At 39.2% G+C, this 26,432-nt stretch overlaps 1 protein-coding gene across 3 annotated transcripts in view; it reads right to left on the reverse strand.

Moving 5' to 3' along the window:
• Positions 1-26,432, reverse strand: part of LOC111157267 (teneurin transmembrane protein 1) — a 550,623-nt gene that overhangs the window by 79,622 nt on the left and 444,569 nt on the right. For 2 of the 3 annotated variants that reach the window (XM_022518549.1, XM_022518548.1), the window contains exons 21-22: positions 25,605-25,625; positions 20,514-20,746 (exon numbers count right to left, since the gene is read on the reverse strand). In XM_022518549.1, the coding sequence (XP_022374257.1) occupies positions 20,514-20,746; positions 25,605-25,625 (254 nt within the window). The remainder of the gene's footprint in view (positions 1-20,513; positions 20,747-25,604; positions 25,626-26,432) is intronic. The other variant, XM_022518550.1, reaches the window with a different exon arrangement.

Consider the following 26,432-nt stretch of genomic DNA (forward strand, 5'->3'; position numbering starts at 1 on the left):
GGCTCGATCCCAGGACCCTGGGATCGAGCCCCGCATCGGGCTCTCTGCTCAGCAGGGAGCCTGCTTCCTCCTCTCTCTCTGCCTGCCTCTCTGCCTACTTGTGATCTCTGTCTGTCAAATAAATAAAATCTTTAAAAAAAAAAAAGAGTTCTTATATTCCTGTGGATCTCTTGGACCTCTTCAGAATTATCCTTCAAAGATATTCTGTGGCTTCACCCCCCACAAAGCTGGTGAATTTTGAGGCAGTACTCAGAATTTCCATGTGATGGGGATTTTGGTAACTTGACTATTACAGTATGACCTACCACATAAAAAGTAGTCCCTAGAAACAAGGGTTACAGACTCCTATGTTTTCAGGGGTCAGGCAGGTGACATAAATTTGTAAGTTGGTGCCAGCTGTTAGATTATATAGGTTCTAGGGAAAACTGAGGTTCACAAAAGAGCATGTGCCACATAAATGCATTCAATCTTTTTTTTCTTAAATAAATAGAGTATGGGCCAAACGAATTATATTTTTGAACTGGATTTATTCCTCGAGTTGCCGATTTATGATGCTTGCTAGAGGATAATCAGGAGGAATATAATGTCAGTGAAAAGGCTGCTGTGGGCAGAGAAGATCCATGAACTTGGAGTGAATCTAATAACCAGTGTAGCACAGCTGTTAAAAGTTATGTCTTGCTACAGAGATTTCCCATATATCCCCTGCCCCCAGAGATGCATAACCTCCCCCGCTATCAACATCCCCCACCAGAGTGGTACATTTGTTACAATTGATGAACCTACATTGACACATCATTATTACCCCAAAGTCCCCAGTTTACATTAGAGTTCACTCTTAGTGTTGGACATTGTATGGGTCTGGACAAATGTATACTGTCATGTATCTACCATTAGAGTAACATACAGAGTAGTTTCAATGTGTGAAGATTCTGCTCAATTTTTCTATGAGCCTAAAATTGCTCTAAAAACTAAAGTCTATTAAAAATTATGTCTGGTACTAGCACTGTAAAACCAAAGATAATCAAATGTATTTGTGATTTTCATCACTGGAAAATGAAATAATCTGGATGGCTGACAATACAATACTTGCTAAGAATGCAGCCTCTTTTGTCCCCACCACGATCAAAGCTCAAAATTTGTGACAAATTCACCAAATTCAGTCAAATCAAACCAGAAAAGGGGGTGTCCCAGGTGAACTCAACTCTGTTTTTGGTCTGCCACCTTTCTCTTCCCTGTCCTTCCCTCAGAAAACCCTCCCCCTTTAGTATGGCAGAGACAATGCTATGTATTCAGGTCACCCTATTTTTATTTCTGAGAATAGAGCTAGGTTACATTTCCCAACTTCCTCTGTAGTTAGGTGTGGGCAGAAGTGATGTATGCTACTTCTAGGCTTGGTCCCTAACAAAACCTCTCTTGAGCTCTTCCATGGATCACCCTCTTCCCACACAGGCTACACCCAGGTGCAGAGGGATTGAGTTACTAGCCAGAAGGAGCTTGGTTCCCTGAATTACCACTTGAGGCAGAGGTTTCTCTCACCTCCTGAGGGCAACCCATTTGCACTATGATGTGAGCAAGAAAAAATGTACTGTTTTTGTTAAGCCACTGAGAGTGCATGTTGTTTTCTTTTTCTTTTTTCCCCCTTTTTCCTTATAGTTACCTTGGCCTGACTATCACATTTACCAACTGAAATCCTATTCACCATTTAGGGCTTCTACAAGATGTTTCTTTTCCGGAATGCCTTACGTACAAACTCCAGTTCATTCTGGTCCCTCTGTTTTCTAACCTACAGAAGCTGGTTTTTATTTTGGGGGGATTTTAAAAATGTGAATTCTCCAATCATGCTCTGTCCAGGCAATAACTCCTTGAGGGCAAAAACTGGATTTTACTATGCTTTACTTTTATATCTCATCAAATCTAGTAGACCCGGGCACCAGATGTTCAATAAAACTTGTTGAATTATAGACTTCATTGTCACACGTTTACAGATTTCCCTCAACTTATGATAAGGTTACGTCCTGATAAACTCATTGTAAGTTGAAAATATCATTAAGTCTGAAGTCATTTAATACACCTTATCTATTGAACATCATAGCTTAATGTAGCCTACCTTAAATGTGCTCAGAATAATTATGTTAGCCTATCGTTGGGCAAAACCATCTAACACAAAGCCTATTTTATCGTAAGTGTTGAATATCTCCTATAATTTATCAAATACTGTGTGGAAAGTGAAAAACAGAATGGTTGTGTTTTGCTCATGATCATGTGGCCTGGCCTCCTGAGATATTGTACTGCATCTTGATAGCCTGGGAAAATATCAAAATTCAAAGTATGATTTCTACTGAATGTGTATGGCTTCTGCACCACAGTGAAGCCAAAACACCATAACTTGGGGACTGTCTGTACGTTGAAACACACCTAACCTAAATCAAGTAAAGCCTGCCATGAGGTCAAGAGCTGCAAGTGAATTTCCCTAACAGTGAGTTTAGAAAGGAGGGAATGATACTTTCTCTCTCAAGACCTTTAAGAGGAGTACCGTCCCCTATCAATAAGTGATGATTAGAGTACTGGTAGGGGAAGTGGTTCTTTGACCAACCAAAATAGAACAAGAACCATGGATCCAATGATCTGCAAATTAATTTGATCCATGTAGCTAGCTACAGTGAATAGACCAGACTCCCCCAAATCCACTTTGCTCTGTTAAGAGCTCTGTGTTATGATCTTGTGATATCTTCCAATCTTACCATCTCAGGAATACTAAGGAAGCAGAAATACCTCCAGATTTTGCCTTAATGTGCTTCACTTCTTTGCTTTCACATAAGGAAAAGCAGAGAGAATGCCGGATCCAGGGTCACATCAGGGGATCTGGGTTTCAGGCTGATTTCTGTTATAGATCTGCTGTAGGACTTTGAGGAAGGCACTTAACTAATCAGACACTAAACTACTTAGTGTCTTGATTTCCTAATCCAGATCCAACTACTATAAAGGGTAAAATGGTGTGAAGCTCACAAGAGCCAATGAAATGGAAGCACATTGAAAAGGATGAAGTGGTGTTAAGTGGTGTCCCAATTGCTCAGTCATTGCTATAATTTTTTCTGAAAGTGACTTGTCTAAGCCTAGAATCATGGACAAACATTTCCACATAGGCCCTGATTGGACATTTTAGGCTTTTCCATGTTGGACGGACATAGTATACAATTGAAGCCCATGAAGTATCATGTAACCTTTGTCAGTAGCAGAGTTGCCCTATGTTAGATTCACCATAGACGAGGTAGTGGTTGAAAATTTTGTTAGCTTAGGGGAAATACTGCACTATTGAGCTGTTGGTATAAAAACCTTCAAGCTTTTATGAGATGGCTAAAGTTTTCATCCAGAGAACCAAATAAATGAAGCTCAGGGAGATCCTGGGCTAGAAGTAGTGGTGGTGTCTCAATATTTTACAGTAATTTAACATTACCAGATACTAGTAATGGTATGAATTATTTCTCCTTGTTTTAAAGAGGAAGGGGTGTGTGTGTGTGTGTGTGTGTGTGTAAGATATACTGGGGTAAATAGATGGTTCTAGTTCAAGCTGAAACACACATCTCTTATTTTTGTGCTAGAGTTCTTGCTTAAAAGATGCCTGCGGGCTGAGATTTAAGGTGACTCAGTACATATGGGCTAAGATTAATGAGGTTTACCAAATGCAAGCTGAATACTTTATATTCCCTCCCCCTCTTAAAAAATTCTTCAAACATCAAGCAACCATATCTGGGACACTACTAAGATACATTTTGAGGAAATGCCTCTGTCATGCTAAGGAAACAAACTGCCTCGCAAGAACATTATGTGAACAATTAGCCTGAGGAGGGAAAGTTCATTTATCGCCCATGGACCAGCAAAAACTAATTGCAGTTGTTACACTCTAGGGAAAAATGAGTCTCTTTCAAGGTATGTGAATGACCAAGAGGTTCTAATAAAAAAGCAAACTAAGTAGAATACCTTGGCCTGAATACTCAATAAAAGCAGGATATGAGGAATTAAGCCTGACAGTGCTTGCTATTCACAAAATTGGGCTAACTCAAGAAGAATTAAAATTTCTGTAGGATAATTATTTGCATGTAGTGCCCATTCAAAAACAAGACAGAAAGCCCATTTAAAATTCTTCCAACATCTGTACATCTTGACTAATGAAGCTGACACTGGAAGAGAAGTTCACAAAGTCAGAAGTGGTAAACAGTCACTGGCAAAAGGTAAGGCAGGGTAACAAATGCTGCATGAATATAATTTTTAAACCTATTAAATGGGAGATTAAGAGACATTTAGGAGGGCTGATTTGGGCTCAATCAGTTTTCGATTATAACACACACATACAAATATGACAGCTGAGTAAAAGAAAAAAAATAGTCAAAGCACTTTGCCTGAGGAGACAAACAATACTTTTTTCTTTTCCACATCCTCATGTACAAGTTTGACAATCTGTAGGCATAAGGTTTTCTTAAAAGAATTGAAAACTACTGGGGTGCCTTGTTCATGGGGGGGTGGTGATTTCCCTACCCTTGTCTTGGCTGAGATTGGGGTCTCCATGGCCATCCCCATCTCTTTTCTTGAAATTCAACCACCCAGACATGTTCATGGGAGAGATGGAAGGAGGAAGAGTCTGGAGCTAGAAGCTGGGTGACCTGGTTGAGACTGACTGACTTTCAAAACTTTCTACAATCTTCCAGTGCTCGGGTATCTGCCTTTGTCTACGGGTGGGACTAAAAGCTGAGCTGCCCACGTCAGGGAATTACTGTAAAGATCAAATAAAATAATATCTCTTCTTGATGAATCACACACCTGTACCCCTGAAACAAACTATATATGTTAATTTTAAAAAGCTTAAAAAAGAACATCTACTCTGTCTGTGAAATCTTTCTGAAAGGTTAACACAAGTGATGTTCATATTTATGATTTTGATTAATTTTTAGCCTTCTGGAATCATGCTGGTGGTTATCCGCTACGTGAGTACCTGCTTCAGCATGGATTGACTTAGAGATCAGGAACCCGATGTGGAATTCTGTCAGCATCTCCGCCATGCTGACAATGATGGTGAGTCTGTACAGGGTCCTGTTTTACTTTTCCAGTCAAAATGGTCTACATAATGGCTCCAAAACATACCTTTCCTTTTGCCATTCACTACATTATTTGCCTGTGCTACGTTCCCTGTGCATGGAGGGCCCTTTCTTTCTCCTAGTCTCCCAATCCTGCTCATTTTTCAAGATACAGTGCAAGTCTAGCCTCAATAATTACAATCCACAAACTGACCCAAAGACTTGTAAATACCTCGGTGAAGATCTTTCCTTGTCAGTTACATAAGACAATTTCATCATTCTTTGCTGATGGCAGAAATCTTCTGAGCCCAGTGGAAGATGTGTTTTTACCAGTCCCAGAGGATAGGAATGAGGATCACAAAAGGCATAGTGTTGTTAGGTTGAAAATCTAAGGTCTGGCCTATAACTGAGAGCACAGGGTGTTTTGACACCCTGTGTCCTTTTGACAGGACTCAAGAACGCACTTGAGATAAAAGTACGGGTCATTTTAACAAATCCATTTCAGGACCATCCTCATCTTCATAGGAGGGGCTGAGTTACTCATTGCCCATTTAGCATTGGCTTTTTGCTCTCCACTGCCCTACTTTCTCTACTTTGCCTTTGTTCTTTGATCTTATTCTGTTTTGAGTTTACTTAACCTTACTTATCAAGAATAGAGGTTCGAATCTAGTTTCCAGTTCTCTTTCCCTCTTTTTTTGGATTCCTTTCTTTTCTTCCACATCTTCCCCCTTCTGCTCATTTTCCCCCTCCTTTTCCTCCAAATGCCAATCAGCTCCCCATTCTCTGAACCCTTGGAGTGTTTATAGATTATATCCCACAACCTAATGCTCGATTATAGTCTTCTGTAAGGATTCCTCTCTTTTCTCCTCAACCAAATCATATTCCACTCATGGACAGGGACCCTGTCTTTCTAGTCCACTCATAATCTCCAAATTTTCCTAGGCAGACCAGATTACTTGCTGCTTGAAAAGCTTAACAAAATGGTGGAGCTCAGTGAACATGGTTCTTTTTCTAACAAGATCTACTGGGAGCATGATGTGGGTCTGACAGAGTAGCTAAAACCAGTGGGAGTCTTCTAAGTAGCATAGTTGGTCACTGGCACTGGTGTTTATAGATACCAGTTAAATATGTTGAAAGTATTAATTAAGATGATGGCATTTTTGGATACCTGTTTGATAACCAGGAGTTCTTTGTTGTCACAAGAGATCACTGCAGTGTTTAGTGACAGCATTTAGCTGCGTGCTCCTGCTGCACAGGAGTGCTAGAAAGCACTAAGATAAAAACCGAGAAAGGTTTATGGAATAAATGACTAAGATCTATGGTAGAAAGGGAACAATCTGAGCAACTAGGAAAAAGCAAATTAATAATAGCCAGTCTAAATGAATAACAGTGAGTCTAAGAAAGGAGTGAAAACACAAGGAAATAGAGGCATTAAAAATTACAGCCAGATACCATTTTCTCATTTTCCTTAATTCAAAACTCTCTAGCATTTCCAGGCACTAGGAAGGTATCAATTTAGGGTCAATTCAGAAGGCAGTGGTTTTGGTATTCTGTTAATGGATAATTTTTTTAACATTCAAGTAGATAATTTGAATAAAGTTATGTGTTAAAGCTAGACCAGATATACTTGGAAAAGAAAATACTAGCGTTAGTAACAAAACAGAACAAAACAAACCACAACAGAGGTCTTGAAGGTGCTGTGTGGATCTGTGGTTTCTCATAAAATTTCAAGCCTAACAGGCTAAAATCAGGAGACTGAAAAGTAGCCCCTGTTCAGGCCCCTCTCCCCAGAAATGCCCCCAATTTTACCACTCAGAGAAAGGTGGAGCGGTGCCTTTTGAGAGTCAAGTCCTAAAGCAGGCCTCGGGTAGTAGTGTCTTACAGTTCTGATTTTACTTTGTTCAAGAGAACACAAGGAAAAGATTATAGAAACCAAAGCAGATAACCTTGGCAGAAGCCATTCTGATGGATTTTGGCTTTGGGAGGGGCAAAGCAGACCTATCAATCTATTACTATGGCTTCAGTTTTCTTGGGTTAGAGATGCCTTCCAAAATGAGGAATGATTCCTGAGCTCTAAGGGTAACTACGACTGTAATCAGCTTTCTTTCTTGAGTAAATAGTGGTAAAATCAGGCATCTACCCACCTTCCTTTTCCCAAAAACCTATTACACAGTTTAACAAGCTTTTTGAAAAACCAAACGGAATTGCTAGTAAATGAAACTGGAAGAAAAATAGAGCAAATAACATTGGGGCTTCCTGGCCAGGCTTTGATATTTGGGGCTTGAAGATAACCTTACATTTGAGTTATTAAGCCTTTGATTCCTCAGGGAGAAACTGTAAATGGGCCAGGACTCACTCCCAAGGCGACAGTGACTTTCTTTGGGGAACGATAAAGCAGACTCATTCTACTTAGACTCTTTAATATTGAGGAAATTCACGGTCAGCTATTCAGGAAATCCCACATATGAACACACACTAGAGGTGTTGGTAAGGCTCTACAGCTTCAAATCCAATCAGTACGGAAAAGAACCGTTGTGTGTTGGCCACTGTAGGAGGCCTTAAAGACCCTACTTCCAGGGCCAAAGCCAGTGTGTGTTCTGATACACTGGGACTTGTGCCTGACAGGTTGTTAAATATTTTGAGTATCTTCTCTGTAGGCATGAAAGCCTTATTTCAAACAAACAAACAAACAAACAAACAAATCACTTTTAAAAATGGAATTGTCAGAGGGTGCCTGGGTGGCTTAGTTGTTAAGTGTCTGCCTTGGGCTCAGATCACAATCGCTTCACATGGCTCAGGAAAAAAAAAAATCAAAAGAAAATGTTATGAATACAGCTAAAGCCCCATGCCCTTATCCTTACTCCCTTTTCCCTTCTCCCCAGAGGTAACCATACCCTGCAGGTAGTGTGTATCACTTCCATACATGTTTCCAGAGAATTTCTGCATCCATATGTGTCTGTAAATATCTAGGATTGTTTATGTGTTTTAGACACTTATGTAGATGGATGGATGGTTGTGATGGCTGCATAACCGTGTGAATATACTTAATGCTTCAGAATTGTTCACTTAGGGACATCTGGGTGGCTCAGTGGGCTGAACAACAGCTTTCAGCTCAGGCCATGATCTCAGGGTCCTGGGATGGAGCCTGGCATTGGCTCCCTGCTCAGAGGGGTGTCTGCTTCTCCGTCTGCCTCTGCCCTTCCCTCTGTTCATGCTCGCTCTCTCTCTCTCACTCTCTCCAATAAATAAATAAAATCTTTAAAAAAAAAGAACTGTTCACTTGAAAATGGCTAAAATGGTAAATTTCATGTTTTATATATTTAAAATGGTAAAACTTTTGTTTTATATATCTTTTACCACTATAATATGCTAATGGCATTACACCATGTATTTCTTTTGCAATTTTCTTTTATTTGTGCAACTGTATGTTTTGTGGCCATTAATGTTTTTTATATGTAGATGTAGTTAATTTTGTTTTTACTGCTATACTATATTCTGTCATGTGACTAAGCCTCCACTGATGGACTGTGAGGCTGTTTCCATTTTTTTACTGTAGTGACATCTTAGCACATGTCTCCATATGCACATATGCACTTGTGACTTTCCACAGCTTTTCCTTCAGTGGAGCTTTTCCCAGTACCTCTCTCCAAGTATTTTAAATACATGGTTGCAATTTCCCCCCTTCAGTTGGACAATGTATTTTCCAAGCAAACAGAATTAAGTTAGGGCTGCGAATGTACCATCAATGAAGTTTGACAGAAAAGAATTTGAATATGGTCAATTTTGAAGCCAAAATGATTATTACTCATCTTGAAAACAATCCAGTTAATAGCAGTTATTTGTTTTGAAACTTATCTACTCATCCTCGTTCTCATCTTCCTACTTTATGCAGTACTTAATCTGTGCCAGGAACTGGCTGAGCCCACAGCGTGTCATTTCATCCTCTAGAACTCTGGAAGGAAGGTAGGTGCACCATCTCCATTTTACCGACGAGAAAACAGTGGCTAGAAGATGTTGGTAATACATTTGAACTCAGTTTTATCTGCCGGACTCCAAAGTCTCTTGTTTTAAACTACTCTAAACGTTTCCTGAGTTTTCCAAATTTCATGGGACCCAAAGGAGAAAGCTACATAGTATGATTCAGGGGTTACTGAAAGGACTGTCCATCTGCCTTAAAAATACCTTTACTACAGGAAGGCTTTTCTGGGAGGGCACAAACCTTAGAGACTTGAAGGAAATATACTGCTAAATCTGACCACACAGAGTTAGTAAACTTCTATATGGTTAAAAAAAGGAGAAATTACAAACTTGGAAAATATCTGCAACACATATGAGGGACAAAGGAATGCCTTTCTAACTGACAAAACACAAAGATCAACAGCTCAGTAGAAAAACTGGTGGAGTGAGTTTGCTGAAAAAGAAATACAAATGGTCACAATGAACAGGAGATGATATTCAGCTTCATTTACAATGAAAGAAATTCAAATTAAAGCTATAGGGTACAAGAGCCCATTTCCCACTGATCAGATGGGCACACATGAAAAAGTCTAAGGATACTCAGAGCAGCTAAGGTATGCCCAAATGGGCGCATTTACACATTACATACAACAGTGTGTAAATGTGCTCAATTTTTTGGAAGGACAATTTGGTAATATCTACTACCGCTAAAAATTAACCCTATGTATGTATTTGCAAAAGTGCTCCAGTATATATGAACTAGGTTGTTCATCACAGCACTTTAGTGGCAAAAAATTTTTTAAAAAAGCAACAACATATCCATCAAGAAGCAAGTGGCTCAGTTATGGTATAGCCATATATTGTCAAATGATAAGGTTCTTAAAAACAAAGAGGTAGGTATGTACATGCTTTTACGGAAATGTCTTCAAAATATTTTATTAAAAGAAAAAAGTAGGTGAAGTGTAATCTATATGGTATGATTCCTTTCACATAAGGGGGAAAAATATATAAAGGTCTCAAGGGAATCAAAAGAAACTCCTAACACTAGTTACTTTTAAAATGAGGGACTGGGTCGTGTGTGTTTGTGGTAAAGAGTTCTGGAATCTGCTATTCGTACCTTTCTAGAGTTCAAACTTTCGAACCATACTCACTATTACTTTTCTGTTTTTATGTTTCAATATCAACAGGACTTAGCTAGAAGGTGAGACCATTTCAATTTGTGTTTTTATACTCTTTTTCTTAAAAAATAATAAATGTAATTAGAATATCTTTTACTACTGGCCTGCCAGGATGCCTTCAAAGGCTTCTATTTAGGTTTCTTTCTTTACTTATGGTATTGCCCCTTTCAGTAGGTCTTCAGTATCTGCTCAGATCAGAGTAACCCACTATCATCCATCAATACTAGGACACCCTTGCTGGACAGCATTCGTCTATAGAAGCAAAGTAACCCAAGTCCTCAGAGACTGGCCACAGGACAGGACAGTGTGTGTGTGTGTGTGTATTTTAAAACATCATGTTTTGTCTTTTGTTGAATTATAAAAATAATAAATGCTCAGAAAACTAAGGAGAAGAAACTAAAAATCATTCAATATTCCATAGGCAGCAATTATCACTGCTAACGTTTCGATAAACTTCCTTTTTAAAATATTTATGTATGTACATACCCTCCCATTGGGGAGGGTATGTGCTATGGTGAGGGCTGTGAAGTGTGTAAACCTGGCGATTCACAGACCTGTACCCCTGGGGATAAAAATATATTATATGTTTATAAAAAATTAAAAAATAAATAAAATCTTAAAAAAATATTTATGTATGTATTTATGTATGTATGTATTTATTTATTTTAGAGAGAGAGAGGGAGAGAGAGAGAGAGTGCAAAAGCCGGAAGGAGCAGAGGGAGAGGGAGAAAGAATCTGATGCAGACTTCCCGCTGAGTGTGGAGCCCATGCAGGCTTGCAACCACGCCCATGAGATCATGACCTGAGCCGAAACCAAGAGCCAAATGCTCAACAGACTGAGTCGCCCAGGTGCCCCTGGAAAACTTCCATTTGCATTTTTTCTCTGGACGTACACAGTACCCCTGCACCCTTACAGGAGAGGCAGCGCTCAGTTTCTACAGTTCGTATTCTGAGCTTTCCACTGAATACTATTTTGCGAGTACTTTCCTTATACCTGCAAGGGTGTGCCAAGGTTTGGGGATGGCGGGAGTGGTCTGTCCTGGGTGCTGACAGTAAGGGGAATGAATTTTCAGTACAAATAGTAAAAACGATAATAAAACAGATGAATAGCAGGTCTGTGTTTACTATCACCATTCCCAAGAAATTCTAAACAATGTCACTGATGAAATAGTCCTCCCACTGTCCCATTTCCTTTTAGTATATCACTGCCCAGTTCTGATGAGGGGGTGGGAAGAGACTAGGGTGCATTTCTATGTAGGGGTGACAGGTTGAGGGACAGGGCAAGGACTCAGTTAGCCGGGGGAATCACTGAATGAGGGAACGAAGAGGAGACATGTCAAACCTGTCCTACTTTATCAGTTTGCTGCGTAGATCATCCAGCTTAGACAACTTTAGAGAATCTGCTTGACTTAAAAAAAACAAACCCTTGCAGCTGTCTTTCTTATGTGCATATAACTTAAGTCATTAGTGCCTTCAAAATTCTGGTCTAAATGTTCTGTGTGGTGCCATCTAAAATATTTGGGCTGAAGTGGCCCCAAAAATGCAATCAACTGATCAATTATAAAATAAAAATGGGCTTCCTGGCTTCATTTCCAGCTGTGTTTTAGCTCGTGATGATGTTAAAATCATGGATTTCTAAAGACATCTGGGTTTGCTGCGTGTTGTTTGAGTTTTACACTGGACACCTGCTAATTTACCCAGTATTTTTTTAAAAGATTTTATTTATTTATTTGACAGAGATCACAAGTAGGCAGAGAGGCAGACAGAGAGAGAGGAAGGGAAGCAGGCTCCCTGCTGAGCAGAGAGCCCGATGCAGGCCTCAATCCCAGGACCCCGGGATCATGACCTGAGCAGAAGGCAGAGGCTTTAACCCACTGAGCCACCGAGGCACCCCTAATTCACCCAGTATTGTGGGAGGATCAATGAAGCTAAACACATATTCTGATGACTTCTCTGTTATGGAGGGAATATTCTGGATTCCCTGGGAAGTCAGTGCACTGTAGGTTTCAGATTCCTTCAAGAATCAGCAACGCATGCTGGACTCACCAGGAACTGACCTGTCTTGTCTTTGATTTGATAGTCAGCTCTATGCATTTGGTAAACTTCAATTTATTGGGTTATCTCGTATAGATGGTAGAGCATTAATGGGTCCTGATCAAAGGGTGAGCTCTAATACAGTTTCATGTTTTAGAGCCTTAAAAACAAAGATTTTGCATTGAAAGAAATTTCCTAATTAACTTCTGCAGAATTTGTACATTAAAACATCTTACCCTGCTGGAGAAGGCTGATAAAGTAAACGTACCACCTTCTGCTGAAGAGAAACTGTATTTAGAAGGAACTTGCTATTCTCATAAAACTTTTAATAGGAAGAAGTGAATCAAATTCCTTAATTACCATTTTATGGTTGGTAAAAGGGCAAATTACATGCCATCCATTTCTAAACTTCTAAATGTCTCTGGTGCTTTTAATTAAAGCTGCCATCTAGAAACTACTAAAGCAATTTTATGCAATTAGTTATTTATAGGTTACCATAATACACCACTCAAAATATGATTTCAGTGATTTGCAGTCTGTTTTTGTGTGATCTCTGTCATTTTTGTTTGGTAGGGAGGGGGTTCTTCTTTTTATCAGCTGAGATGATTCTTCAGCGGACAGGTAAGAAAGATGGGCCACTGAGGAGCTATGATAAGTGAAGTTGTCTTGGTTAGTGATCTAAATAAAAAGAGGAAGGATCATAATTCCATACTCTTTGTCTTGATATGTGGGGTCTATGCTTCATTTTGGACAATGCTGCAGAGGAGAAGTATATTACTGTTATTCCTCCCCACCCCCGCCCTGTCTCTCCCCACTTTGCCTCCATTCCACTAGATACCTAGCATCACATTTCCCCATGCAACCTAGAGTAGCTCCCACCTTGGCTTGGCACCCTTGGGTGATCTCATTTATCCAAACACATCCATCCTGCACTCCATGCCCTCAAGGCCCACATCAAGTGTTTTAATGAGGAATTCAGGCTTTGCTCTTCCAGGCAATACCCCCCCGGCCCCGGAGTAAACATGGAAGTTCATATTGGAAGAAAACCCTTATGGAGTGAATTTAATGGTGTAATAGTGGGCAGCTAAGGGAATGACCTTTGCAACATGTGTAAGGAAGCAGCACTAGAATTACTGCATCTCAAGGTGGTGAAGGATTGACTGGTCAAATCACATACAATACCAGAATTCCACTCTACCTTGACTTGTTCTTCTTTTGTGGCACCGTTCCTCCTTGGAAATGATCAAGTCTCAGACTGACTTTCAAGGACATGTAACTTGCCTCCCTCCAAAGTAACTTACTCCATGGTTGGGTTACTATTATAAGTAAAACTGTTATTAGCAACAATACAGCAAGCCTGGTCATAATGGCAGGTGACATTTAACGTGTCCACACTACATGATGGGCAGTGCGTTTTACAAGGCACTTCACATCTATTACTGAACACGGTTGCATAGGCACTATTAGTATTCTAACTTCACAGATGAGGAAGCCATAGCTCAGGGAATTTAGGTGACTTATTCAAGGTCACACATTTAATGAATGGTGACTCTGGGATATGCATCCTGTTCTGTTTGACTCCAGAACCTGGGAACTTCTTTCTTATGGTATTTGGCCTCTAAAATATGATCTTTGTGTTTGCTAGAATATTATGCATGCATGAAAATTAAAATAAACGTAGAAGAAAAAGTCACTCAATAATGTATTTGTAGCTTTATAAAACTTAAATGAACTTAATACCGGTTTCTCTGTACCAACCATTGATGTTTCCTGGACCAATTAGCCAAGGCTAAATGTAGGTGCCTTCCTTTTGTCTGACTTGTCCACAACAACAGTTTGATGGCTTTAGGATTCTGACAGAATAGGCAGAAAGGTTCTCAAGTTCTAGCTGCTGACATAATATAAGGTCGAAATCTTTTGACCTTCATAGGCAGGTGCATTAGAACAACTGTGGGGAACACATTAAGCTCTCATTCTGGTTGTCTCAGAGGCACGAAGTCCTCTTGTATAGCTACCATAAACTGAGAGATCAAAAACATAGTTTAGGAAAGGAATCTTCAGAAGTGGACATAGCACAGGATCACTGAGCAATAAAAAAACGATTATTTTGCCTGAATTTTAAGGCTTTGTCAAACACATTTTTCTCAAGGCACCTCTGATTCTAGGACAAGGCTGTGGGAGGAAAGTTCTCATGGAAGATGCCTTGAAGCTGAGCTGGGAATTTGGAACCAGGTGGTAGAATGATCTCACCCAGGAAGCCTTCTTCACAAATTGGCTCTCCCAAATCTTGCCTAATGTTATTTCCTCATTTTTAGCAGAATAGATCCAGTTCTCAGAGAACACTGAAGCTATTAGAATGGAGTACCATCAACTTTCTAGTTCCTTCTACCTACAAACTTATCTACATCACTACACCTACCATTATCTTAGCACGGTCTCTCTAATCTCCTCTCCCTTTCAAGACCTACTCCCTCCCCGTTTCCTCCAGACCTGGTTTCATCATTTATTTTCTGTCTTCTGTATCTTTTCATTTACCTATAAGCAATAATGTATCTCCTATAGTGAAGCCTCCCCTGAATGCCCTGTCCTCTCCCTACTTATCGTTGCATCTCTCACATCTAAACTTCTCAGGCGAGCGATCTTATTTAGAAGTATTTATTTTCTCTCCTCTTACTGGCTCATTAAGTTACTGAAATCTGGCTTCCATCCCTATTGCTGTGCAAACCACCAATAGCACGGTCAGCAATGCACTTCTCATTGCCTAATCCAATGGTTACAAATGTGTAACATGTCATACTGTTTTCCACATCTTTTTGGAACAAATGATTCCTTCGGCTTCCTGGATACCAAGCTCTGTTCACTTTCTTTTTTTTATGAAGGTTTCTTCTCTGTCTCCTTCATTAGATTCCCTTCCATTGCCTGTCTTATAAATATCAGTACATCTATGATTTCTTTGCCCCAGCCTCACTCCTGTGCAGGCACTACCCCTTCTCCAGGACAGTCTATCAAATATGCATGCATCGCATGATTATGTCACTCTCCCACTTCAACTCCTTTGCTTATAGGATAAAACCCAAACTTCTTGTTCCTGCTCCTGCTCTTCTTATTACCCTTGGATATTTTTACAACACTGATTTATTTGTAGTTTCCTAAATGTACCACTCAGGTTGTGGCTTGCCTGTAATTTTGGTGAGTGCTGGCCCGAGCGTCAATCCAAATGGTTATGCCACTGTGATGGATCCTAAAGGAATTTCGGAAAAACCTTACTGCTCTCCATTGCACAGGAGAACCAAAGGAACATTCTCGTACCTGTTGTGCACTATACTCTCTCCTTTACACATGGATTAGGTGTCTAAGGTGTCCCTGAGACATTGCACTATAGAGATTTAGCATCTTTCCATGAGCCCCAAACCCAGCCTTTCAGAACAGCACATAGATGTGAAGGGAGTCAGGAGAGCTTCAGGATCTAACTCAGATATATATGGGTAGGAACAAAAACCAGATTATTTTTGTCTGCACTTTAGCTTACCCAGGTTTCTTAATTGTTAATAAAGTTAAAGTGACTCCTGTATGATTAGTGTCATGAATACCCTAAAAACACTCTGGGAGCTGTCAAGATTTAAGGATCATTTCCCCGCTAGGGAATGGCGCAAGAGTTGTTTGCACTGATCTGGATATTGCCTAAGTCCTCCTGAGTTCGGAGGTCAGTATGCTTAAAGAGTCACATGAAAGTAGAGATATAATCCTTGGTGAGGTCCAAGAAAACCAAATTAAGTCGTTGATTAATTTCATCTTGTCCAGTCACTCCTTCACCCTCTGTATCTACTTTAAAAAAATGTATTCAGCTTGTCACAAATTTTATTTTATATTCCCACCTAGTACCATTTCACATTCTGCTTAAATATTTGGTCATCTATTACATGACTCATTAGTTTGAGTTCTCTGTAGAATTAAGGAAAGTTGCAGTAAAAATAATAAATGGAACCTAAGTTTCAACTACATCATCCATGCATGTTTTAAAAGCATCTTTCAAAGTCAGTTCAAACTCATATACAATGCCAGGGATTAGCACACCATCAGCCTCTTTGCTAAACTTTTTTCCTTGCCCCATTACATTGAAGTATTGATGAGTAAAATGGCAAATGTTTCTCTTTATTGGAATTCAACTCAAAGTGCGTAAAACTGGATCTGATAAAGACTTATTCCCAGGAGAAGTACCCAGGGGCTATCTTACATGAAATTCTATTCAGGGAGTCTTCCATTTCTCCTTTAAACAAAATTTGTAGTTACTAGTTGTAATCAAGAAATTTAATAAAGGGAAGCCTTCCTGCCTGCATCCCTTAAGAAAAAGTTGGTGAAATTCTTAACTGCAGAATCTTCCAAAGAGATGTGACAAGGTCTCCTGAAGATTTATTTGAATAATTACATTTAGAGACTATGTAAATGCTGTGTCTTCTACTATGTACACTGCTAGGTCAGAAACCTCAGAAAAATAATTTTAATAGGAAAAGGAAACTTGACTAAAAGTCCTATATCTTGCAAATAAAAATAAAAAACATTTTCCAATATTTCTTACCCTCCCAGAATACCTAACAGAGATCATGGATTTATCAGGTATGGTGGAGGCATCACAGGCCTTCCCCCAACCCATCACAGTTTTGAATTCCAATGTTATCTGTACACTGTGAGAACTTGGGTAAGTTTCTTAACCTGTCTGAGTCTCTATTTCCTCATCTATAGAACTGGGGGAAATGCAATTGACCTTGTGCATACTTATGGAGATTAGATGTACTGGATTGGAAAGCATGGAACGCAGGCAAAGTTATAGCTATAGTTGTTGTAATACACTAGAGCTGGGAGGGAGATCATCGTACACCCTCAAGTTGACAACTGATGGATACATCTCAGGATCCAGTGTTTAAATGACTAATCCAGTGTAACACAACAAGTCAATGGCATCACTAACTTTATTTTAGTGTTCTGGGAAATGAAACCACAGCGAGGTTCAGTGACTTACACAGGGTCATCCAGAAAAACACTGACTACATGGATTGTACAAGAAAGTCTGGGTTCCCTAACCTGACATTCATCACAATTAGCTGCCATTTCTCAAAAAAAAAAAAAAAAAAGAAAAGGAAAAGAAAGAAAAAAAATCCCGTGGTTTCTGACCTTTTACCTTTTGCTGACTGGTTTTTAATCCCATTTGATAATTTATTCCGACTTTAGGACGAATGATCTCAAAAGCAAATTTCATTTCATCCTATTTTTAGAATAGATTCAGAAAATAAATGAGCTGTCTTACAGATTAACATTTATTTGACTTACCTTGCATAATTAAGGACATGTTGGAGAGCCTGCCTATAATTGCAGTATGTTGCTTGTTAAAGTCTTAGAGCAAGCTCTCTTTCCTAACCTAGAAATTGTACTCCCTAGATGTACATTTCCATTTTCTACTGATCTACAGCTTTTCCTTATTAGCTTCTTGGTGGAGAGAAAAATCAAACCTCTCCTTAAAGAAATCCGTTAAACATTTGCTGTCTTTCTATGGGGGAAGGAAGAAGGAGCTGATGTGCTTGGTAGTTGGAAAGCAAAAAAACCAAGCCCAAACCAAACAAAACAAACCAACTGGTCTTACTTGAGAGATAAAGAACCTGCAGGAGAACCTCAAAGATATCATTAGCTATTAGCAATACTCTTCCCTCAATTTGCACACTGTGCTTTAATGACTTCTTGCATGATTTTTCCTTCTTCTACAGAAGTCTATGAAATTGCCGTGCAGCATTCCATATAATGAGACTCTCACTTCTGATTCATTGCCAAGGTTGAGTGCTGTCTGTATTCAGCACAGAGAAAGGTGCCCTAGCTAGACATCTGAGTGTTCTGACCAGCAATTTCAAGAGCAATGGATGTCTGGACACAGGTTCTGCCTTCTGAGTGATTTTGAAGATCCCTAACAGGGTCTTCAAATACTGTTAAAATGGTTGAAGAAGACGTGGTGGATACTGAATATGAGCCACACATTCCCCTCCTTTAAATATCCTCATTCATTCACTAGATCAGAGCAGATGTTGTCAACATCAGCTTCAGTAGGTTATGTGAAAGCTGTCTTGGCTGGATTAGACATTCAGCTCTCCGAAGCCTCGGCCAGATGTTCTTAGGGATCCTGTCCGCTTTGGGATGAATAAAGTGTACTGGATTATTATAAAGGCCACTCTTGGATAGAAAGATGAGTAAATCAAGCCAAAAGAAAATGTACTACTAGCCATAACAAGAAGAAAAACTTAGTTTAATATTAACTTTAATACATATATAAATTTTGGCACTCTCATTACTGATGCTTTAAGAGTTCATGTAAATCCTGTTCATCAGGACTCTATTATTGCTGCTTTCCAAGCAAAAGAAAAAAGAAAAAAAGCTGCAGTGAGCCAATTATTTGCTCTATTTGGAAAAGCCGAGATATTCATTCCTTTATGTGGCAGGTTGAATGTGGTAGGTGAGATGAGCGGTTTTCATATGAGTAGCAACTCAGGAGGATGTCAATTTCAGGCACAATACAAGCTTGATTCCTCCCTATTTCTTATGCAGAAATCCTTATAATACCTGCAAGAGTTCTAAACCTGTGTTAAAGGTGGGACCTAGCCCGATACATTTCCTTGAAAGATGAGTTGATTATATGTTGCACCTGAGTTATGCATTCACTCATCAAATATGTATTGTGAACCTACTATGTGTAAGGAATGAGAGCTGGCACCAGACAAGAAACATCTTAAAACACTTTACCATGATACTTGTGGGGCTTATATTCCTTTTGGGAAAGAAATGCCATATTTTTAAAGTGTTATTGAAATTCCTTTTAGGAATATTTGATATACATAAGCGTTACCTAACTGATCAATTACATCACAAGCATATATAGGGGATCCCACATTGTACAAGATATTGCTGGGGAAGTGGGGATGATTTAGAAGAAATATTAGATGTAGTTTCTCAGCTCAAGTAGCTTGCCTTGGTAATAAAAAACCTCCCATTCGTGAAAGAACCGGGAAGTAAAAGAAGGCAAAATATAATCTAGTAGTAATTGGGTGGTGTAGACCCTGTTAGAGAAATTCAGATTTAATGGGCTGGGGTTAGCCAGAGGGGATTTACAAAAGACATAGGACTTGAATATGGCCTTGAAGAAAGGGAAGGCTTTAAACTCTGATTATAGTTGGAATTTAATACCCATATGGCAAATGTCAAATGGCTAAAGAGTAACCTCTTAATATTTGAAATAAGTGACCATCTAACAAATGAAACACACTGACCTCACTATACTTTTTGGCATGGAAAGATGTTCATAATATATTAAGTGTGAAAAGCAGATTATAGAATAGCACTCTGTACTCTGATTCCATTATTAGAAAATAAAATATATGATATGCACAGGAAAAAGTCTAGAAGGATATATGCCAAAATATTAACAGTTGGTTTCTGTATATGGTAGAATTATGGGTGACTTTAATTAAAAATATTTTTTGCACTCTCTTTTTTCTAATTTTTCTGCAACCAATGTGTTTTATCTGTGTAATAGTTTAAAAGGACCACACTGGTTCTTAAAACCCACCAAATGAATACTTCATAAAACCTACTAAAGTAAAAGTGTGCATGTGTGTGTGTGTGTGCATTTCTCTCTCTCTCTCTCTCTCTCTCTCTCACACACACACACATACACACACCCCATCATGGAGAAGGAACAGAGAATAATGTTTAGATAATTAAGGAGATAGGGTGGACAATATATGATAACATTTAAAGTTGACCATCCTTCTGCTTAGTGGCCTAAGATGGGAATATGATTCCAAGTCTATAAAATCATGAAGCTGATGGAGAGAACACAGATCTATTCACAAATCCCAGGCAACAGAATTGAGGATTGGCTCTTGAAGATTGAGGAATAAATTTAGGACAGACGACGGTAAGGTCAAGTTCCCACAGAAGGCAAAATCATCTCCTCCCCCAATCCAAAACTTGAATTTGTTATCCTAGGCAGAAAGGAAAATAAACATTTTGACATTTTAATAACACTTTTGACTATATGAATGCATATTACCTAGAAATTAGCCTTGACCATGCCTATCTTCTGGGATGGACTTCAGAGACAATGTGTGTCAGAAGCAATATTGAGATAGATGGATTACAGTATGGCAACAGTCTTGGGATTTTGTGAAGCCAAATGAAGTCTTTAGATGAACAAAGGATTTAAATTTTTTTTTTTTTTTTTTTTTTTTTTTTTTACCTCGAGGGCTGTTCAGTGAAGCTTCCGATGCTTTTCCGCCATCTCCACAGTGACTCTGGTCAAAGGGAAGGCACTGATCACCTGTTCCTGCCACCACTTCAAAATTCTTGGACAGATCTTTCACTTCCACAAGAGATTTCAACCTGTAGACTTTTCGAGTGTTGGTGTCTGATAGATAAAGTGATTCAGACATAGGGTCCATAGCCAGATAGTATTTGTGAGCAGGACTTGTGCTAAGGGAGAGAAAAGTAAAGTTATTCAAAGCAGTTTGTTCAATATGCATTCCCTGGGATCTGTTTTTTGTTGCAAATGGAAAATTCTCTTAAGAGACGAAAAAAAAATGTGTCTTCTTTCTCATGTACTGAGAGAATGGATACTGCTTTGGTTTTCTAGTAAGGGGCTTGGGTATTAAAAAAAACTCAGTGTATACTGCTAAACTGAAATGAAGCTGACATTTCAATACCTTTCATTTGGGGAGCAGAGAAAGAAGCAGATGAGAGAAAATCCCATGAAATAATTTTTTTTTCATCAATACTGCTCCAATCCTGCCTGGATGGCTCACAGTCACCTCAAACTCAACAAATCCCAAACAGAAGTCCTTCTTTCCTGCCTTCCCATCCTTCAGAACCCTACTTCTCCAGGCTTCTGACCTCACTGGGGACCCTATCAGCCTCCAGGGTCCTATTGTAAATTGAAAGACATGTTGTTTATGGAGGGCTGTGCTGGAAATGCATTGCCAAACTTTTCCTCTCCAATCTTCCTTTTTTTAGTTGACCACCACATTTTTCTAATCCATTTTGTCTTCTTTCAGGACATAGTAGAACTGATTATATTTGACCTTTTTGGAGGGTTATATTCACAATCAACTGCACCTTTTAAAGGTGATGGTAAAGCTACCTTGATTGGATTTTGATATTCCTGAAACTCTTCAGTTACATATTTGCATGGGATCTCTTGTGATATTTTTATCTGTGTACATGGCTGAGCTCATTCATTCATTTTGATTCTTCCTAATCCCATTTTTTCGATGACTGGGGTAATGTTGGTTTGGGGGATATTTTGCTTGATCCTAAGGTTGGATCCCTATCTTTAAAAACCCTACAAACTTTTTAATGTTCTTGGTGTGGTAGACAAGCCTTTCTTCACTTAGTAAATCCTCACATGCCTTTTAAGGCTCTATTCAGTTATCATCTCCTGAAGAAAGCCTTCCCAAATCTCCAGTCTGGGTTATTTGTACTGCATTTCCCCATATTTTGGGGGTTACATATTAATTTTTTTTTGTAATAGACCATGTAAGCTTGGAGGAAAGCAAACTTGTTTATCTCTGATGTGCTCACAGCCCCAAATCCTGGCCAATGCCTGGTTGTCAAAGCCAGGAGCTATTCTTCACTCCTTCTTTCCATCATTCTCCATATCCAGTAAAACATCGTGCTTTTAAAAATTTTACCTCCTAAACTCTTCTCCAATCTTTCCACTTCTCTTTATCTTCATGGTCATTATCTAAGCCTCTCCTCTTTCATCTGAGTTCCTTCCTTAGTACCACTAATCATGTAATTGTTCATTCATTTATGAAGAAGTATTTACTAAGTGCACTAATGTGCCGAGAACTATGCTGTGGTCTGTAGACTTCTCTGTGTGATACAGCCCCTTTCTTCATGAAATTCATGGTCCAAGGGGGGAGTTGGTTCAGCAAACAGGCTATGATTGTCAAGTGTGAAAGCAGAAGTAGAGGAAGAAAGATAAGAGCCGAGAGGAGGGACATATGATTTATCAACACCTGTCATATTGTATTAGCATTGTTTTTAGAGATAAACTGAAGTCCATATTTTATTCAGATTTCCTTAGTTTTTACCTAATGTCCTTTTCCTGTTCCAGGATTCCATCTAGGATACCAAATTTTATATTTAGTCATCATGTCTCCTTAGGCCCCCTGGGCTATGACAGTTTCTCAGACTTGTTTCTATGACCTTAACTGTTTTAAGGAGTATTGGTCAGGTATTTTATAGGATTCCCTCTACTGGAATGTGTCTAATTTTTCCCTCCTGGTTAGACAGAGGTTATAGGTTTTGGAGGGGAAGACCATAGGGGTAAAGTGCCATTCTCATCAAATCAAATCAAGGATACATAACTCAACATGACTTATCACTGTCGATGTTGACCTTGATCACCTGGCTGAGGTAGAGTTTATCAGGTTTCTCCAGTGTAAAGTCACTCTTTCTCTCCCAATTTCCAGACTGTGCTTTTTGGAAGGAAGTCACTCTCTGAAGGCAACACTTGAGGGGTAGGGAATTATACTCCACCTCCTTGAGGGTAGAGTGTCTACATAAACAACTTGGAAATCTTCTGTATGAGAGCTTTATCTTTTCTCCTCCACTTATTTGTGAATTCAGGTGTTCATTTGTATCAGTAAAGATGGATATTTGTTTTATTTTTTTTTTCATTACAATCCAGTGCTACTTTACTTTGTTGTTCAAACGCCTCTGGCATTGGCCACTGTTCCTGTTGGCTTGTGAGACACTTTGACATACATCCATCAGTGTGGAGGTTTTTTGTTTTGTTTTGTTTTTGTTTTAGTCCTTCTCTACTTTTTGGCATTAAAAGTTGCTCAAGGCTCATCTTTTATAGTCTCTGCCCGAGTACTGGAATGAATCATTTTGCTAAAGACCCCTGGTTCCTTATGTTGGAGAATGGTACTGGAAACCAAAATGTGAGTGCTAGGTGTAAGCACTATTTTTTTCACATCTCTCCAACTACACTGTACACTCTTTGAAGGCAGGAACCATATTCATCTCTGTCTTCAGTGCCAACAGACTGTCTGACAGGGTTAATGTTCAGTTACTTCTGAACTAAACTGTAGGACATGAAACTAATACACAGAAGTGTCCAGGTCTTGGCTACCTACCCCAGCAAAATGGCAGGGAGAGAATCATCAGGGTAATTAAGTTGCCCTTAAGGACTGGCATGTTTCTGATTATATTTGTAATTATATTTGCCCTCTAAGCATATCTGTGTATGTTAATGATAGTAAAAGCTAGCAGATACTGATTTGAGACCCAGTTTATAGTTTTAATTGGAAAAAAATCAGATCCTATTGGAATACTTGATTTTTTTCTACTTACCTTCACTTCATCAAATAAGAGAATTCAGTAGATTCCAGGGACATCTTCAACCCTGGAACCACCATGGCAGCTGCTGTAAATAAACTGTAAAGGGCCCCAACAGACTCCAGAATTGATTTGGCAGTCATATCAGACAAGGCATCTCTGTAGCAAAGACTGCTTAAATAGGGGTTTGGGTAAAAGTTTTTACATATTTAGTTGAATTTTTGCCTTCAGAATAAAATTTCTCCAGTGCCCATAAGATCTTTCTAGAATACAAAGGGGGTCACAACCTTTCCCTGAAACACCCTTCAATATTTTGGTAGCCAGTTGGTGGAAGTTTCAGCGGAGCCAGATTAATCATGTTTTGTTTAGGAAAAGTCCATAGGCTATTTTTCCAAGAGAAATGTTATTCGCAGAAAAGCACTTTGGAATGCATTACATTCATTTATTATTGAATATCCCCAATGTGCCTGAGAGGGAAGTTAAAATTATCATTCTCCTCAAATCTCAGCTGGGGAAACCCAGACACATAGAGGGTTTGCCCAGGGTCACTAACAAGACTATGCCCTGACTGAGACTAGATTAGATCCTATGTGACTGTGTGTACAAAGTACCTTCGGAATACTTTAGTCCTGAAGATGGCAAAAAAAAAAAAATGTTCCTGCCTTCTTCTAACTGAGCAACATATTCTATTTTGCTCAGCTAGGCTGTTTTAAAATTTTGTGTGCTGGCCTTTAGAAAATGAAATAGCCCAACACACAAAATTCAAATCTGATTAATGTTATTTTCTTGACAGCTAACAGTCAGGAAGGTCTCCTATATTGATATGTAATTTCTTGCCATTTCTTGCCATTTCCCAAGTGCACTTGAGCTCTTTGGAGATTGGTTTCTTTCCACTTTTTAAAAACATGCCATACCAGAGAAAGAAAACTGCTGGACTACATTTCAATTTGTTCTAATCCCTTGTGTCCACATGCATATTACAATTTGAGATATGTGAAGATTTCTTTTGTAACTTCAGTGTTAGACTTATTGTCACCTTCTGGTTAGCTTTGCATTTGAGCAATGCCCTTCAACTTAGCAAAGATCACTTCATTCATGCTAGTTAAAATCACATAGATTGTTAAATGGGCAATTAATGCTTATAATTAATACTGTGCAACACTTAACCAGGAAGCAATTTGACAACCAACTTAATTTGCTTAAAGAATCAGTTATGCCAAAGTAGCGAGGCTGAGCTTGTGCACTGGCATTTAGGAAGTGGCATCTCTCAAACGAAATCCAAATTAAAAACCCTATCAGTGCCATTTTGATGACAATTGGCATTCGGAAGTGAACAAATTCAATTTTCTCCTTTGCAATTTCAGGTAATTTAGAACAGTTTTGACAAGTGTAATGCATAAACAAATTGAATAGAAATGCTCATTATGATTGATTTCAGAGCTCTGTGTCATTGTCGGTAAATGGTTGGTTTAAGGTTTTCTATTACTTCTTTTTGGTGGGAAGAAATAGAAACCATGAGGTCACAAAAAAGGAAAGAGGAAAAATCTTATTCAAGAAGGTCATCGTGGTCATTGTCTTTTAATACACTCGCCAACTATATTTCTGGATCTGAGAAGATTGCCGTATCACCTCCCTTACTACCGCAGCTTGAAAACATTGAATCTATTTGAACTTACAGACTCATTTGTGATATCACCTAAGGAAAACATAATGAGACTTAAGACTTTGCTTTCCCATGAAGTACTGAACTGCCAGGTCTCACTTATCTTGTCTTCTTTTCGATACAGTCTGATCCTCCAGCAAATTCCCACTCAGTGGAGCTCTCTTCTTTTGTCAGACACTTACCTGAATCCTAACTTCTAAACGTGCTTTCACATTATTCCTTTCACTTTACTTAAAAACTAAAATCTCCCTGTTAGCCCGTTATTAGGAGGTGGCCTCTTAGGCAAGAAGGGGCATTAGGTCACTGCCGGTGTGGTTTGCTTACCTATGTCTGGTATCTCTGTTTCTAGGGTGCACAAGGTTATCCACGAGTGGCAAGTAAAAACAAATAGAGAGTCATCAGTATCATTCAACAAGCCAAATTCAATCAGACACACCCAGTTCTAACTCAGTTTGTGGCTATTAGAGACTCCATGGGGATCATTTCATTAGATGTACAAGCCAAAGTGGACCTGACCCCTCCTGGCTTCTCCTCCTAAGATGGCGTCAGGGTGATTGGCTATCCTGCTTGGTGGGTGGGCAGAGCTCGAAGGCAGTTTTTTCTCTCTGGAACATCTTCATCAGAACCACCTGGGTTCCCGCTCTATGCGCAGTTTCCTGGGGTTCTCCCCAGTCAGAACCTCGAAGTGGAAGTGGGGCTCGGGAATTTGATTTTTAACAAACCCAGCTGGTGATTCTGATACAGAAAAAGGTTTAAGAACCACTGGCTTTGAAGAAGTAGCCACTACAAAGATTCTGACCATTCCAGAGTCTGTTTTGAAAGCCATTCACCAAAATGTAAAATCAAGCCTTGTGTGCAACAGACATCCCAAATCTATCCCAAAGCCACTTATATGATCTCAGAGATAAGATAGAGACATCTCTTGTGTACAGCAGCACATTCCTTAGCAGTACTCAAAAACTTAAATGAAAAGTAAGTATGTTTTCTCCTAGACCATGGCAGAATGTCCCTGGTATCGAAACTGCTGCATCAGATTAGCTTCAGTAAAATATCATGAACATCAACTACTAAGGTCTTGTGTCTTCTAAAGCTCTGTGCTCTAAAGGGGCAACTGGGGTCAGCAAAACAGACCCATCAGGTCAGAAGAAGCAG

Source organism: Enhydra lutris, unplaced genomic scaffold, assembly GCF_002288905.1.
Source record: "Enhydra lutris kenyoni isolate GAN:26980312 unplaced genomic scaffold, ASM228890v2 scaffoldscaffold53, whole genome shotgun sequence".
Taxonomy (NCBI): domain Eukaryota; kingdom Metazoa; phylum Chordata; class Mammalia; order Carnivora; family Mustelidae; genus Enhydra; species Enhydra lutris.